This window comes from Nesoenas mayeri (genome assembly GCF_963082525.1).
Source record: "Nesoenas mayeri genome assembly, chromosome: 4".
NCBI lineage: Eukaryota > Metazoa > Chordata > Aves > Columbiformes > Columbidae > Nesoenas > Nesoenas mayeri.
In genome coordinates, this window is record NC_137540.1 from 22,803,090 (window position 1) to 22,818,833 (window position 15,744).

Genomic DNA, 15,744 nt, shown 5'->3' on the forward strand with positions numbered 1-15,744 from the left:
CTCGCCTGGGCATCGCTGGGCTTCACTCCTTTGTGCTTCGTCGTCCTCCCTGATCTTTTTTTAATTGCTCTCCTCGGCGAGCCGTTGCTGCCTTCTTCCCCGAGTGGGTGGGGGTCTGCGATTTGGCTGGTGCCCTCCGCAAAGCTGCAGCCACCGCTAAAGCATTGGATCCCTCAACGTACTGCGAGAGCCCGGTGTACAGCCCGGACCTGTGCCCCAACATGATCGCTGCGCAGGCCAAGCTGGTCTACCAGCTCAACAAATACTACACGGAGCGCTGTCAGGCCCGCAAGGCAGCCATCGCCAAGACCATCCGGGAGGTGTGCAAGGTCGTGTCGGACGTGCTGAAGGAGGTGGAGGTGCAGGAGCCGCGCTTCATCAGCTCCCTAAGCGAGATCGACGCCCGCTACGAGGGGCTGGAGGTGATCTCACCCACCGAGTTTGAGGTGGTGCTCTACCTCAACCAAATGGGCGTCTTCAACTTCGTGGACGACGGCTCCCTGCCGGGCTGTGCCGTGCTCAAGCTGAGCGACGGCCGCAAGCGCAGCATGTCCCTCTGGGTGGAGTTCATCACTGCCTCGGGGTACCTGTCCGCCCGCAAGATCCGCTCCCGCTTCCAGACGCTGGTAGCCCAGGCCGTGGACAAGTGCAGCTACCGGGACGTGGTGAAGATGATCGCGGACACTAGCGAGGTGAAGCTCCGCATCCGGGAGCGGTACGTGGTGCAGATCACGCCCGCCTTCAAGTGCACCGGGATCTGGCCCCGCAGCGCGGCGCAGTGGCCCATGCCCCACATCCCCTGGCCCGGCCCCAACCGAGTGGCAGAGGTAAAGGCGGAGGGCTTCAACCTGCTCTCCAAAGAGTGCTACTCGCTGACGGGCAAGCAGAGCTCGGCCGAGAGCGACGCCTGGGTGCTGCAGTTCGGCGAGGCCGAGAACCGGCTGCTGATGGGCGGCTGCAGGAACAAGTGCCTCTCGGTGCTGAAGACGCTGCGCGACCGGCACCTGGAGCTGCCCGGGCAGCCCCTCAACAACTACCACATGAAGACCCTGCTGCTGTACGAGTGCGAGAAACACCCACGGGAGACCGACTGGGACGAGGCGTGCCTGGGCGACCGGCTCAACGGCATCCTCCTGCAGCTCATCTCCTGCCTGCAGTGCCGGCGCTGCCCCCACTACTTCCTGCCCAACCTAGACCTCTTTCAGGGCAAACCCCACTCGGCCCTGGAAAGCGCTGCCAAACAGACCTGGAGGCTAGCCAGAGAAATCCTCACCAATCCCAAAAGCCTCGACAAACTATAGGGTTAACACCCCCGCGCGGAAAACTCGCCTTCCGTAAACAACAACAGCGCCTAAAAACTTTTTATTTAACGCTAACTACGACGGAAAGAGGCGGCGAAAGAAACGCGCCCCCGCCACCCCCCATCCACCTGCAGCTCGGCGTTTAAAAACTTGCCGACGGTTTTCCCGGCATAAACTCTCACCGCCTTGCACGGAAGAAGGGAAGAGGCTCTCCTCTTGTACTCCAATGTGAATTTTTTAAAAGTCACAAAAAGAAGCAATCGGACTTTTGCAACCTCAAAACGAAACCCGAAAGGTACATTTTTCCAATCAATGTATAGTCCTTTTCTTATTCTCTCTTGTTTGCCTGAATGTTGTCACCAAGTGAAAAATTATTTAACTATATGTACAAATCGCCCTTTAAAAAAGTTTTACTGATGTTAAATGTATTTCGGTGCCAAGGTCAGATTATGTGCCCCACAACTGACTTGTTGCAAATAGTAATAAAAATATTACTTTAACTTTACACTGACTTTTCGTGAATGGTTCTTAAATTCAGACAAGTAGATTCCTTCTGAACCTTAGAAGAAAAATGTCTAAAAGAAACGGAAACACGAGTTGTAGAGATAGTCTAAACGCGACACCTAGCCGAAGCCTTAGCTTGGCATATTCAATGACGTTTTCTAAAGGTCTCTCTAGTTTCTATAAAAATATTCCATATAAAAACCCCATTTATGTTCCGCAGTTCAGCATGTGACAACATATGCTATATTTCTATGACTTTAAACTCCCTCTCTAAATCTTAGGAATTTATGAAGCATCGCACAACACCTCGCCAGAATTTAGAATTAGAGCATGCCGTTTCCTACCCTGCAGTCGTCACCTTTCTTTATCTTCAAAGTTTTCTTTTTTTACCGATAAATCTCGATAGCTTGCCTTTTGTTTTAAAAATTCAACGTTATTTGCTTTCCCTTCTCTGAGCGAACGTGCTATCCATTTGACTTTGACACGAAGGGAATATAGATCTACCCTGAATAATTAATGCGCTTTAGAGCAACTGGTCGATATTTTTTTTAAACAAACATTTGTTTTCCCCGGATTTTTAAGTACACCATAAAATCGCACCACAGCGTAGCCAGACGAGCAGATATGCAAAACCCGTAAGGAAACGACCCTGTCTTGCATGAGCAAAACCCTGCCGCTCTCCTTTCCTGCCCGAGCCCTCTCTCCCAAAGCTAAACTCTACCGATTCCTCGTATTCTATGGTAGAGGGATTTTGCTTTAAGTTTGCTCAGGACGACTCAGAAATTTTTGGAGTATGTTTCTATCGGGAATGCATTTCTAAGTTTTAAAAACGTTAACACTATCTGCTCGACCCGCCCGAACCACTGCAAAGCCGGCTCGGAACATTTCGAGCAAGTTTAGCGTCCTTTCGGGAAGGTAAAATGTAAGTTCTTGCCCCAAAGGACTACCGCCGTTTCATTGTGGATGGATCCGGAAAGCAACAGCCATTCGAATGTGAGTTGCTTTTGTCTCTAAGTTAAAAACGAAATTAACAAGTCCGACAGCAGCCTGGGAAATAAACTCCCCGCAAAGCCGCGGCGGCGCCGGGGCGGCCCTGCCCATCGGCGGGCGGGGAGCGCCGACCCGGCCCGGCCCGGCCGGAGGCAGTCGGGCTGCTTCATCGCCAGCCCCTTCGGCCCCGGGTACCAATGCCCGCCGCTGTTCCACAGGTTTCTTTTATTTTCGGGTCATCAGAGCGCTTTCCCCACCGCTGATCGTGGCTCACCTGGCAAAACGGATTTAGCCCGCGGGGCTACACTTTTCTGCCGAAAACAGCCCCGGAGCGAGAGTCTAAACTCTTGAGTTTATCGCTGCTGATACTATCTCTAGTGCAGGTTTTATTTCAGGAACTTGTCACAATGTTTTCTTTTCAGTAGTTTAGACAAATATACAAGGAACTTACATTTATCAAACAGATGAAGCCTCATTAATTAATCAGGCCTTCTGAGCTACAGCGGATTAGGATTTTTTTTTTTTACCAGGGCGCATTTTCTACAGCAGCTTTAGTCACCGCTATCAAGATATAGTAACTTAAGCAGAGGGTGGAGCAGGGAGGTGTTAATGCTGGAAAGCAAGCTGAGTTGAAGCTTATTTGTTTTTTAAAATAAAAATAATCAGATATGATTTTTAGTGCCCCCCCCCAAGACATTAGAAAGGTTTGTGGGTTTTGTTGTTGTTGGGTTTTGTTGTTGTTCCCCCCGCCTCCTTTTAAGACCTCCAGCTAAAGTAAATATCCAAGTAGAATGTAAGGGGTGTAGCTTATAGGTCGTGGTACAAACTTCTCCCTTTACAGACCAACTTAAATCTCTTGATTACAGAATTAAAGATACAGTCAAAGAAAAAACCATATCTACTCACAGTTAGGAAAACAACCACTACCAAACACCTGACAAGATAAAATAAAGCAAGCAGGGGAAAATAAAGCAAGCTGAATATATGCTGTATGTCTATGTGCCCATAAAACATGTAACAGGAATGGTAAGAATTAGTAACTGTACTCAAATGTCCTATGTGCTAAATATGGAAAACAAAAATGAAGAATAATGCAGATCTGTAAGACTTTTCTCATGCTAATGCAATACAATGCAGAACATTTTAGATGGAAAATGCAATAGAGTAACATCGCAAACTGTCTTTACATTTTATATTTATACCCTTTTTACCATTAAATATTTTAAAAACACTATAGAAAAAGTAAGCGTATCAAAATTTTAAGAGCTATCTCATACCTCGAATAATTTCAAAAAATACTTCAAGAAAAGTTAAATTTTATTTATGCTATCACATAAAAATCACAATTCTACTTAATTGCTTATATTAAATTCTAGTTCTAAGAAATTGAGAGTATTGTTTTTCAAAATAAATGTATTTCTTGATAGGATTTTATAATCCCAGCTCCCAGACACACGGATGCCTTTTTTAGTACAGACAAGAGCGATTTACTCAGTAGGAATAAAGAGCTGAACTGGCACTTAAAACACAAGATATTCTCTACAGATCAGCAGAAAACCACTACTTCCAGTGACTTTTTCCTCTTCATAAAGAAATTATTACCTTGTTTAATAATAAGCAGATATGAAAAAAAAGAGCCATCACTGTGCTTAAAATGGGGTATAGGAATATTTACCAATTGTGTTATACTTTTGAAATGTTGCTGTAATATGGTAGAAAACATTGAAGTGCAACCTAATTAAAGTAATCGCACAATATACTGCCTTTGAAACCAGAATTTTATGAAAGGTTACTAATTTTAAACGAAACACTGGTAATCAAGTAACTTACAGCAAATAAAGCTTGCGGATACTAGAGGGTCGGTTCAGAAACGTATTTTAAGAGGGCAATTATATTTTCTACCTAGGCACAATAAATAGTAACAGGCCCTGTAAAATCTGCTGTGGAATAATAGAATACAGAAGCACTGAAATCTTAAAAGTGTAGGAAGTTTAGCACTATGTTACATTGACATTATATAAAAACTAGGCTAAAAACCTTGTTGAACTTTCCAGTATTCACACAGGCCTGTGATTCAAGATGTCTTTATTTAAGATGCCTCCCTGGAGCTTTATTTGCAGCAAGCTAATTAACATTCAAGTAGGGTCGAATTGTGGGAGGGGGAGAAAAATGAGAAGGAAAGGAGGTGTCACCTATGTGAAGTTCAGTAACGTATATAGCTGGTTGCAAACTTATTAAAGCAGGAACACTGCAGACCAATAGAGGTAAAGGAAGTCAAATGAAGAATTAAAGGTCTTGGGTAATTTGTCATCATCTCTCAGAGCTTGGGGTCAATGATCTCTTACCTTTGGGTCGATTTTCTTAAAACTAGGATCTTCTTCATCCACCTCAAAGTAGAGCTCAGAAAGACTGATGGAAAGAGTGCCTTTCACCACTACGGAAGGTGCCACAAGCTGAGCTGGTGTGCTTAGGGCAACTGGACCTGCCAAAGAGTGAAAACACCAACAATATTCAAAACAGAAAAAAGAGCAAGTGCAAACTATTTGCTTTTCAAGCCCAGAATGTTACAATAAAGCAAAGAGCGTAGCTCTTCCTTAAAAAGCAAACCTCTTTTTATCCCAGGAAAGAACATATGCAATAGATTTACGGTGTCTCTGTGCTGCCGAACATGGAAGCAGCTACAATTGCAAACTGATTCATACATTATACATACCAGAGCAGGCTATAGCATGGTAGTATGTAGTTTTTATAGTATTTAATCAGACACATTTTCTTTTTAAGAAACTTCAGGAGTTGCATACCTTTTATTATACACAATATAGATAGTGTATGCATGAACACATGAAACCTTACTGTCAGATATGTTATTTAGGTACTGGAGAGTTTTGATAGCTTACCACAAAGATGAACACAGCAGTCAAGGCTCAAAGTTGCCTGTTAAGTGTTCGCTCATGAATCCTGGAAATCTATTGTTAAGGTTACACAATGTTATAGAGCCTAAAGTAGAATGTTTTAATGATGCTTTTGATTCCATGTTAAATATCATTCAAGGATTCCATACAGTGTTAGTGTAGCTTGGGGACTGTGGGAGTAAATAGCTGGAGGATTGGTTTTCAACTGAATGAATTTTTCTTGGAATAATCACATCTCCACAGGGCTTATCACAGGGACAAATCAGACTACTACTGAAAACAATAGGTTCAGCATAGGACCTGACAACGCAGAGCCTATTATATAAACTAATGCATACAGAAAGAAAACAGGTTAGGTTTGTGATCCAGCTGATTAAGAGGTAAGGAAATGAAGTTACTCGGCTGCAGTATTATCTGACTTTTGTAGAACAGTGGACGATATGAAAGTGACATAGACAATTTTGTTTTAATAAAGCATCTATAAATGAGGTACACACGTTCAGGTAATCAACGTGAGAATAACTGACAAAAAATTCAGATGAATTGTCATTTCCATCGATTGTTAGGAGGGTGATGGTCCTTAATCTCACATCAATCTCAATGTGTGCCACTAGGACAAAAGAAGAGATGCTCTGCTGAGATCAGAGCAGCTTTGCCCTCTATTCCCAACGTACAAATACATTGTGTTTGCAGATGGGCATGAGATAGCTGTGGAACTGCCATGATTTCCCAAAGCTCACCCCCACAAATGGATGAAATAAGCAGCTATGTGTTCTTTTGCTGTCTCCCTTTGCCCTCTGTACATTAGCATGTAATCCAGAGGAGAAATAACATTTTTTCAATCACACACAGACATTCAATTACAGGGCAAGCAGACAGCTGCAGAAGCTGGGGCAGTCCAGGTCCTGTAGAAGACCCCTGACAATTTCCACTTCATTTCTAACCCACACCACTTTATTAGTGAGGATTACTTCTTAATCCTATTGCCATTGTCAAGATTATATAATTAAACTCCCCTTTCACCTCTATTACAGTATGAATGTATTACTCGAACCAGTGAATGAATAATAAAAGAGAAGGAAACAGACAAGGCTGTTGAGAAGGAAGCTCATGGTAGAAAGGGGAAAAAATATTCACATACGGAAAATGCCATTGCATTATTCTCCCATTACTTAATTTTACTCCACTATTGCTACACAGGCTTTCTTTTTTTCATTATGCTCCATTTTTAACTTTGATTTTAAACATACAAAAAAAGTGGAATGGGGTTCAAGCAAGGGATAAGCAAACTGCCAATAAAAAATAAATTCCAGTAATTTCACCGAATTATCATACATATGATATGTATCAATGTAAGATTATACTCCTGGCTTCTCAGGGAACCACAATTATCCAAGAAATTATATTTTTAACTTAAGTAAATGTACATGGGATACCAGTTTAGAAAGCAGAACACCACAGAAATTTTGCATTTTCCCTGTAAACCCATGTTTCTCAAATAACAATAGAGACACTTTATAACTCCCAGTCTCTGAACTGAGGAGGTCACTATTTACATTTTGAATGGTACAGAAATAGACCCACTCCACTCAGATTGCAACATCAGCAAAGGTTGCATGCAACTGAGAAAAATTAATCAAGTTAAAAGATCTGAAGTACTATTTTTGCTTAAGGAAAAAGAAGTGAAGTCAAATAAGACTATGGTCTGTGGAGAAGTGACTTGAAATGGGGGAATAATGGGGGCTTTGAAGGAGTTAAATCCAGAAAGTGTACAAATTCTTCAAACGTGGGTAAATAACCAATACATATAATTTTATAATTTTGAGGAAAAAAACCTTAAAGCTCTCCAAAGCCTTTAATTACAGGCAACTTGCCTAATTGCCCTTTAGGTCTAATGATGTGAGGAGTGGAAGAAGGTCAAAACCAAAGGAAGTCCTTTTCAAGGTAGAGCTACTTTCTCTAAGGAAGGTTTCCTAGAATATAGACATCTACTGTGGAAGCAAGAAGGCTATAAAACCAGGGAAAGAAAATGCACAGCTCTCCTCATGTAAACCTTCAGTATCTGAGGTCCACAGAAAATGATCCTAATGACCCAATTACGGGAAGGAACAATTTATTGGTGTGTATCCCGAAACACGATTCACTGCGAGGCTGAGGAGAAAATGAGATAGCTGAAGTTACCCGTTAAATTCTCCACTTCTCTTTCCTCCATGAATGACATGATATCGTCGTCACCTTCCAAGAGAATCTCACTTTCCGAGTTCTGATTTCCCAAAACTTGGCTCTTGATGGACTGCTTTCCTTTAACAATTATATCTTCATCAGGAGCTGAAATGAAAAAGGTACATTGCTGTCTGTCAAATCTCAGAGGCAACAGTGACAAAGCAGTATTTTTTTTTTTTTCCTCTAAAATGAAAGTTCAGAAAGAAAACTGTTTAGGACTAACTGTGGGAAGTACTTGTCTTAGTTCTCTAATGATAGGACACATCTAATTTTAACCCTGTTAAGACTGCTCGAAATTATCCAGAACTCTCTGCGGTGTTTAACTCTGCTTCAAGTGTTTATGACAGAGGGGAGGAGGATGTAACAGACTCTCTTCCCCTGACAACTTTCCTTCAGAAGTCAAGCTCTCCTGTTTGGAAAGCAGGTCGCGATTGCCTGGTGCGTTAACCTGACTCTCAAACCCAGGGTTCAGGCACCGGTTTGCCCTGGCAGCAGCAAGCAGAGACGGTTCCCCTTAGCCAGAGACGAAACCGAACACGCCCCAGAGGGACAACGGGCCGAGAGCGGCGGCAGGACGGTGCCCGGTGGGTCGGGAGCGGCAGGCGCCACCGGGGGCAACACAACGCGCCGTCGGCGGCGGGAAGGCCCCGGCCCTATAAACCTAGAAGCAGCTGCAGAAACGGGGCAGGAGCGGCAGGAGGGGAGGGGGCCGGCCCGGTGGGGAACTCGCCTACACGGCGGCAAAACCGAAGCACGTTGCGCCCGGCCGCGGCGGCAGGTAGCGGATTCCGCGGCGCGGAGCCGGGCCCCGGGCAGGGCAGGCGGCGGCAGCCAGAGATGGGAGGAGTCCCCTGAAGGAGTCCCCTGAGGGCACGCTGAGCTCCCCGGGAGCAGGGGGAAGGGGCAGGGGCTGCCTCCCGCAACACTGGAGCTGCAGCCCCGCGCTCCCGCCGCTCCCGTGAGCGACGCGCTGGCCTGGGGACCATACGTGGGGTTTACGAGGAGAAAAAGCCCAAATCCGCCTTACGAACTGGGGGGCGAAGGCGGGCGGGGGCGGAAATTCAGCCACAGGATCACGTCTGGAGGCAGATAAAAGCCTGCACCTGCTTCCCAGAGGCATAACGGAGCGGTGCCCAGCCCTCACGGGGAGCACTTCAGTGCTCACACCTCAGCTTTCGGGACGGAAAATAGACTAAAAAGCGGGTTTTACCGAACGCGCGCCGTACGTCTTGACAGGGAAGGCGAGCGCGACGTTCCCCTGGCTCGCGCAGCGCCCGCGCGGACGCCACCCGCGCCTCCTCGCGCCCTGCCCGCGCGGCGTCCGCGCGCGCCGGCCCCGGGAGCGCCAGCGCTGCCTGGGAGCGCCCGGCGGCATCTGCTCCCGCAATCTGCGCCGTTTGCACTGCAAGCTCCGAGGAGCTGCCAGAAATTAAAATAAGGGGTTTTTTTAAAAAAACCCAAACAAACAAACCCCAAAACAAGCAGTGTGTGTGGTGCTTGCTTTTTTTTTTTGGTTTGTTTTTCAGCTGAAAAAAAAAAAATTATTTCTTAAATAAAACAGATTTGAGAACGCTCATGGAACAGTCGTAGCTGAAAAAACATTCACTAAACACATCAGGTCCAACTAACTTCAAGACATCACTCATGGCTCTCTCTGATTGCTGCCATACATGATTTGAAGTTCAGCTGGCTTACTTTAAAAATACGTTAATCTGCAAACATTTACAGCAGGCGGCGATTCCCCAGTGGCAATATATAAAGTTTTAATTGTTTAAGTAAATATATGCACATAAATTGCAAATAATGAACTTTTCAATTAAGTGAAAACTAAAAAAGAAAGCTAAACAAACAAAAAGCCCCTCAAACTACCGAAAAGCTTGGTTTTGATTTAGGCCTTGAGCTTACAAAAAACCCAAACACCACATCCCCACCCCCTAAAAAAGAAAAACACCTCCCCCCCGAAAAAAAAAAAATCCAAACAACAAAAAACAAAAAACCCAAACCAAACAGAGAACCCCCAAACAAACAAAAAACACAAAGGAAAATAAGTTTAACTTGCCATACAAAACGAAATGCAATTTATGCATGATCCTTTCTCCCCAACCAACAACTGCCGCTCATAAGTAAGACTTTTAAAATGTTAGAATTACGGAAAAGCTTTAACTGCATTGTACAAACACAAATTGTACTTTCGTCTAAAATGTGCTCATGTAAATAATGATAACTTGGATTCTGGAGTTGTTCAACGTGAGTTGAAAACCTTCTTGTCATGAAAAATATGCAGCTGATATTTAGAAAGGTTTTCCTGTAATTAACTCCCCCTTGAGGATTTTAAGTTAGCAGCAGTAAAATTACCAACAGTATACTAATATACACCACATGCACTGTTACTCAGTGGTCTACCAGTGTTCTCTTGAAGATCAAAAAAAGTAAAATAGAACAAAACCATCCCAGGCATAAAGTCAAAGATAATTCTTTCTTCCTTCTTTCCTTTCTTTTCCTTCCTTCTCTCTCTCTTTCCTTCTCTCTCCTTCTCTCTCTCTCCTTCTCTCTCTCTCTCCTTCTCTCTCTCTCTCCTTCTCTCTCTCTCTCCTTCTCTCTCTCTCTCCTTCTCTCTCTCTCTCCTTCTCTCTCTCTCTCCTTCTCTCTCTCTCCTTCTCTCTCTCTCTCCTTCTCTCTCTCTCCTTCTCTCTCTCTCTTTCTCTCTCTCTCTCTCCTTCTCTCTCTCTCTTTCTCTCTCCTTCTCTCTCCTTCTCTCTCTCTCTTTCTCTCTCTCCTTCCCTCTCTCTTTCTCTCTCTCCTTCCCTCTCTCTTTCTCTCTCCTTCTCTCTCTCTCTTTCTCTCTCCTTCTCTCTCCTTCTCTCTTTCTCTCCTCTCTCTTTCTCTCTCCTCTCTCTCTCCTTCTCTCTCTCCTTCTCTCTCTCTCTCCTTCTCTCTCCCACCCTGTTTCTCTCTTTCTCTCTCTCTCTCCCCCTCTCTCTCTCCCCCTCTCTTTTTCTCTCTCAACCCCCCTCTTTCTCTCTGTCTCCCACCCTCTCTCTCTCTCCCACCCTCTTTATTTCATGCAGGCAAAATATATTTATTCTTTCAAAAAACCCAAGTGAAATGTATGTACCTACCATTTTTGCTTCCTCTACTACAATCTATTTGAGTTACACTGAAGATGCTATTTCAAACTAACCTTCTACCTATTCTCATTTAAGACTGAATTGAGAGCCAAGAACAAAGCTTAATACTGTTATACTTAGCACAACTTGTCCAAAATACTAGCATATCCTTCAGTCTTTCTTCCCATCTACCACCAAGAAAAAAATAAAATCAGTATGGCAGCTTCCACACCAAAGATGATTGAAAAACAGAAATATACACCTCTTGAATTCATCTTTGTCACTTACTCAGATTTTATTTCTTTCCCCATCTAATGATATTATACCAATTCAAAACCATACATCTTATGCAACTGCCTCTTTCAATACAAGATTTTAGACCACAAGTTATTTTAGTCCATTTTCATAAATTTTTAAAATATTTGTCATCTCTTTGCATATGATGTTAGTTACCCACATTTCCTGACATGCACACTGGTATGCAGAAAACATACATACACACATGCACAGAAGATGCAGAGCCTGTCTACACATCTGCAACTACTAGCTACTGGAAGGTAGTGTCACACTCTGAACCAGAATCTGCTTTTTCTGTACCAAGTTAAATGAAGCACTAAACCTGCAACCAACACACACATGCTCACATCAGCATCTGTATAGAACTCAATATATTCCACATGGATTAATCTATTTTCTGTAGATAAACGCACTTATATAGTCAGGCCATAGTCTAGTTTGCTTTCCATATTTACTGATTAGACGTACACATGACAGAGCATGGCATCATGTGACATATTCAGTTCCCAAGTATGCACAGGGGTATATTACATTGGATTTCATATTTCAGATCCCAAATCCTGCTCTCTTGCCTGCTAACTCAAACCATGCTCTGCCAGGGCTGCCTATTTTTGGTGTGACTGGAGCTTTTGGGTCCAGTCCTGCAGATCTAAGCACACATTCACGTACACCTTTGCAAGATCAAGACCTCAAGGCATGGCCTATGTGTTGCACAGGATGTAACAGCCTGCTGGCAGAATATTTATCTAGCACAGTGATTTCACTAATTTATTTCATTATTGTAATTCCATGCAATCCTTCCCAAATTGCTCTACAAGACCCAGTTTCTTCAAGCAGCTTTTTGCAAACAGACTCTTATTTATTCCAGTTAAATCTCTGGGACACTTGGGTGTAAAAATAACAGTTTAGCTTACATTGCGGAACAAGCTTAAGGTACGTATGCAATGATAGATTATTTTAAAGTGTTTGTCTACCACTTAACCCTTACATGTAAAATACAATTTTTAAAACCCATTTGAAAAAGAAAGTATCAGAAAGCACCATACAGAAGATACTATTACTACTACTTTTTTTTTTTTTTTCCTCCCCCCCAACGTCTCTTAAGTATATTAGGAAAAGCAATTAAGGGAAAAGATGCATTAAAAACCCCTAAGTACCTATTTTGTAAAACAGGGCTCCCAGAAAGCCTCCCTCTAGTCTTCCTATTTGTTTAAAAAGATAACACTGGAAAAAACAAACAAACAAAAACCAAACAAAACCAAGCACCTTCCCATCAGATTTTAAAAATATTCTTTTTAAGACTTATTTTGCATCTCTTAAGGCACAGAAAACTGACCTGTTGTTCCCAATAATGTAGGTGATCTGCTGCTAGTCCCTTGCAGTCACAATGGTTCCAGCTCTACCTATTATCTTGATGGAAATACTACAGGCTGTTTCAATCTCCCTCTCCCCAAGTTTTTAACAAACATCAATAAAAAACAACAAATCACCTGTTAAAAAGCTTGATAAAGTACTTTCTGGCAGCTAAAGATTCTCTCACACAATACTATATTTGGGGGTCAATCTAAAAATATCAAGAGGTTTAAAGTACTCATTTTTGCATTATATGAGTTTTCACTTTCACATCTATATAAGTATTTTGGTTTTATTTTTAAGCAATGGGTGAAAGGGAGAACAGAAAAGAGTTAACTCATTCCATTCCAAACTTTTTCTACCAAACCATTTTTACCTCGGTTTCCTTCCTCCACAATCCACTACTAGACTGACTTTTATAAACAGCCATTTTAGAAGGATTCATCCCCCTCCACTTTGAAAAATTACCTAAAGCCTTTTTTTCCCAAGCAAGTTAATGTGAACTTGGGAATGGCAATTAAATTGTCAGAATTAAAAAATTTGTTTTTAACGAGAAGGTAGCCAGAAGTATAGTCATGGGGCTGGTATTGATTGTCTGAACAGAGAACATTAGTCTTCAGGTATTTATTCTGCCACCTCTGCACCAGAGGTTCTCCTTCAAATCAAATCAATCCCTGGAAAAGATTGGTTCTTGCTACTAACACATGTAACTAGGCTGCAACAGAGCTGATTGTTGTTGTTGTTCTCTCTCGCTTTTACTGCACAATATTCTAGGCTTCCAGTTGTTTCTAAATAATTTTCACAGCTGCAAATTGTGATCTTCCCTAAACTGTGAGCTCTCTGGGGCAGAGAATATATCCGGTTTTATTCGAGAGACACTGAGCAGCTCCTAATGTGTATCTAGTAAAGAGAAGTGTGCTAAAGTATATGCTTTAAAGTATATTACTACAATAGTACTTTTCCATTATTTATGCATTATTTTCCCACCTCCCTTTTGGTAAAATCCCATATGTCCAATATCAGGTTTTGGTTTTGGTCTGCTTTGAGAAAACCGTATATTATTTTTCTTCAGAGACATGTAAAATTAATTGAAACAGAATAATTAATGATAAATTATTGCTAAGAAATCATGAAATTCTAGGGCAAATAGTCCATTAATTATAGGGACATCTACATCGTGAAAACATGGCCTGAAAGTCTGGTTCCAAAAATCTAATAATAATTGGATTGTCTGACCTGAAATTAGTTAATGTTAAAAGTTTCTAAACACAATTTAAAAACAAATAAATAAAGTGATCATTCAAGCTGACCTTTCTGACAACTGTACCTTTTGGTACTTCAAAAAACAAAAGAAAAAACCACAAACAAACACCCCCACACCTTTGTATTCCTATACATTATATATAGTTTCCAGTTGAACTTGATTTTGTACTTTGGTCATTTATTTTACAACTTGCTAGTGGAAAGTCTTGGAACAAGGCAGTTGTATATATACACATGCTCAGGTAGATGGTAATTATATTTTCAGAAATCATATTAAATCTTGATTTAAGGTAAACTACAATATTGACTGGATAGATAGGGAAACAGAACAGCAACAAATAACAAAGGCAGTATGCAATTAAATTAAGAATAAAACAACATCAAGAAATTAAATATAATAGAAGCCTGTTAAGGATGTCAAATGCTGAACAGAAGGGCAGACAGAAAACAATTAGCTCTATTTAAATTACCCAGGTTAGCTATCAGCTATGCCTATCAGCCACCTATGAAATAGGGCTACTTTTATTCGACAAAAATCGTACTCCTGTCAATTACAAACTGAGTATGGGCGATAGTTCTTGAAATATAGCATGGATTAGTGAAAACATCACATTACAATGAAAGATGAATAATTGTATTAGTGTGTGTTTACTTACGGAAGAATTAGTTACACAAGTAAAGTATAGACAGGAATTCTAAATATTTTGCAGTAAAAATAGATACTTTTTTCAATATTTTGATAAATAATATGAAGACTAAATATGGAAAATATGAGAATACATAAAATTGTAACAAGAGCTATTTAATTTAAAGTACATGTAGTATTAAAGGGGGGCAGTTGTTTTTTATCCATGGGGTATTAAACAGAGAGAAACCTTATGTCCTTAGAGTCCATGGAACAGAAACAACACACAGTACTAACGACAACAAGCCCCAAAGCAAAAAGTGGGTTAATTAATTCTACATCGTGTTCCTCTTTCTATAGTCAAAGATGTAGGGCTCTACGAACATTGGTTTCAGATCACTTTATTGACTATTCTCTGTACGGTCATTTATTTTAAAGGACTTATGTCACATTTGGCATTAAATCAGCTGACATATTGTGGACATTTTCTTCTAGAAATGGCTCTTTAAGGCTGAGTGCAAGAGGTTAAGATGCCTGACAGAAACTAACTTTATGACAATGATGTTCTTGTATATTCAAACAATAGTTTTAATAATTTTAAATTAGCATGAAGTTTATGCCTCCACATATAATATGTGTGTGTGTGCATGCATGCAGTAACTCAAGGACAAAAAAAACCAACCCAAAAAAAAACACAAAAAAAAAAAAAACAACCCCAAACCAAACAAAAAAAATCACCACCACACAACAAAAAAACCAACCAGATAACAACAACAAAAAACTCAATTAAATTTAAATTATTCTATTCCATGGCAGGTACCTTCAAGGTGAAGGGTACTCAGCTTTAATTCTAAGCAAATTATTTTTAAATATAAGAAATATTTTTCTACCTTATAAATGTATCTTCATTAGATCGCAAAGACATAAAATTCTAGACTAAACCCCAAAGTTCAGTAGCTTCGGTGGGTTTGTTTGTTTGTTTTGACTTTTATCTTTTTGGTTTATTATAGAATTCTCAAGCTGATTGCTATATTACGCTTGTAAATACATTCCTCTAGAACAGACATAGCAGCATGTAGCTGAGTGATCCCTGATAATAAAATGGGGAAAAAGAAAAAAAAGGGCAAAAATGCAATCTCCTCTCTTAAAAACACCAGGTAGAAATCACT

General features: G+C 41.4%; 2 protein-coding genes across 2 annotated transcripts in view; one reads left to right on the forward strand and one right to left on the reverse strand.

Annotated features, from left to right (window-relative positions):
• Positions 1-15,744, reverse strand: part of LRBA (LPS responsive beige-like anchor protein) — a gene marked incomplete at both ends in the record, with an annotated part of 409,769 nt that overhangs the window by 179,223 nt on the left and 214,802 nt on the right. The window contains 2 exons of the mRNA XM_080343895.1: positions 5,141-5,277; positions 7,889-8,035. Of these exons, the coding sequence (XP_080200021.1) occupies positions 5,141-5,277; positions 7,889-8,035 (284 nt within the window). The remainder of the gene's footprint in view (positions 1-5,140; positions 5,278-7,888; positions 8,036-15,744) is intronic.
• Positions 222-1,301, forward strand: MAB21L2 (mab-21 like 2; the record flags this gene model as incomplete). The annotated part of the gene is made up of 1 exon (XM_080344376.1): positions 222-1,301. The coding sequence occupies one exon, from the start codon at positions 222-224 to the stop codon at positions 1,299-1,301; it is 1,080 nt and encodes a 359-aa protein (XP_080200502.1).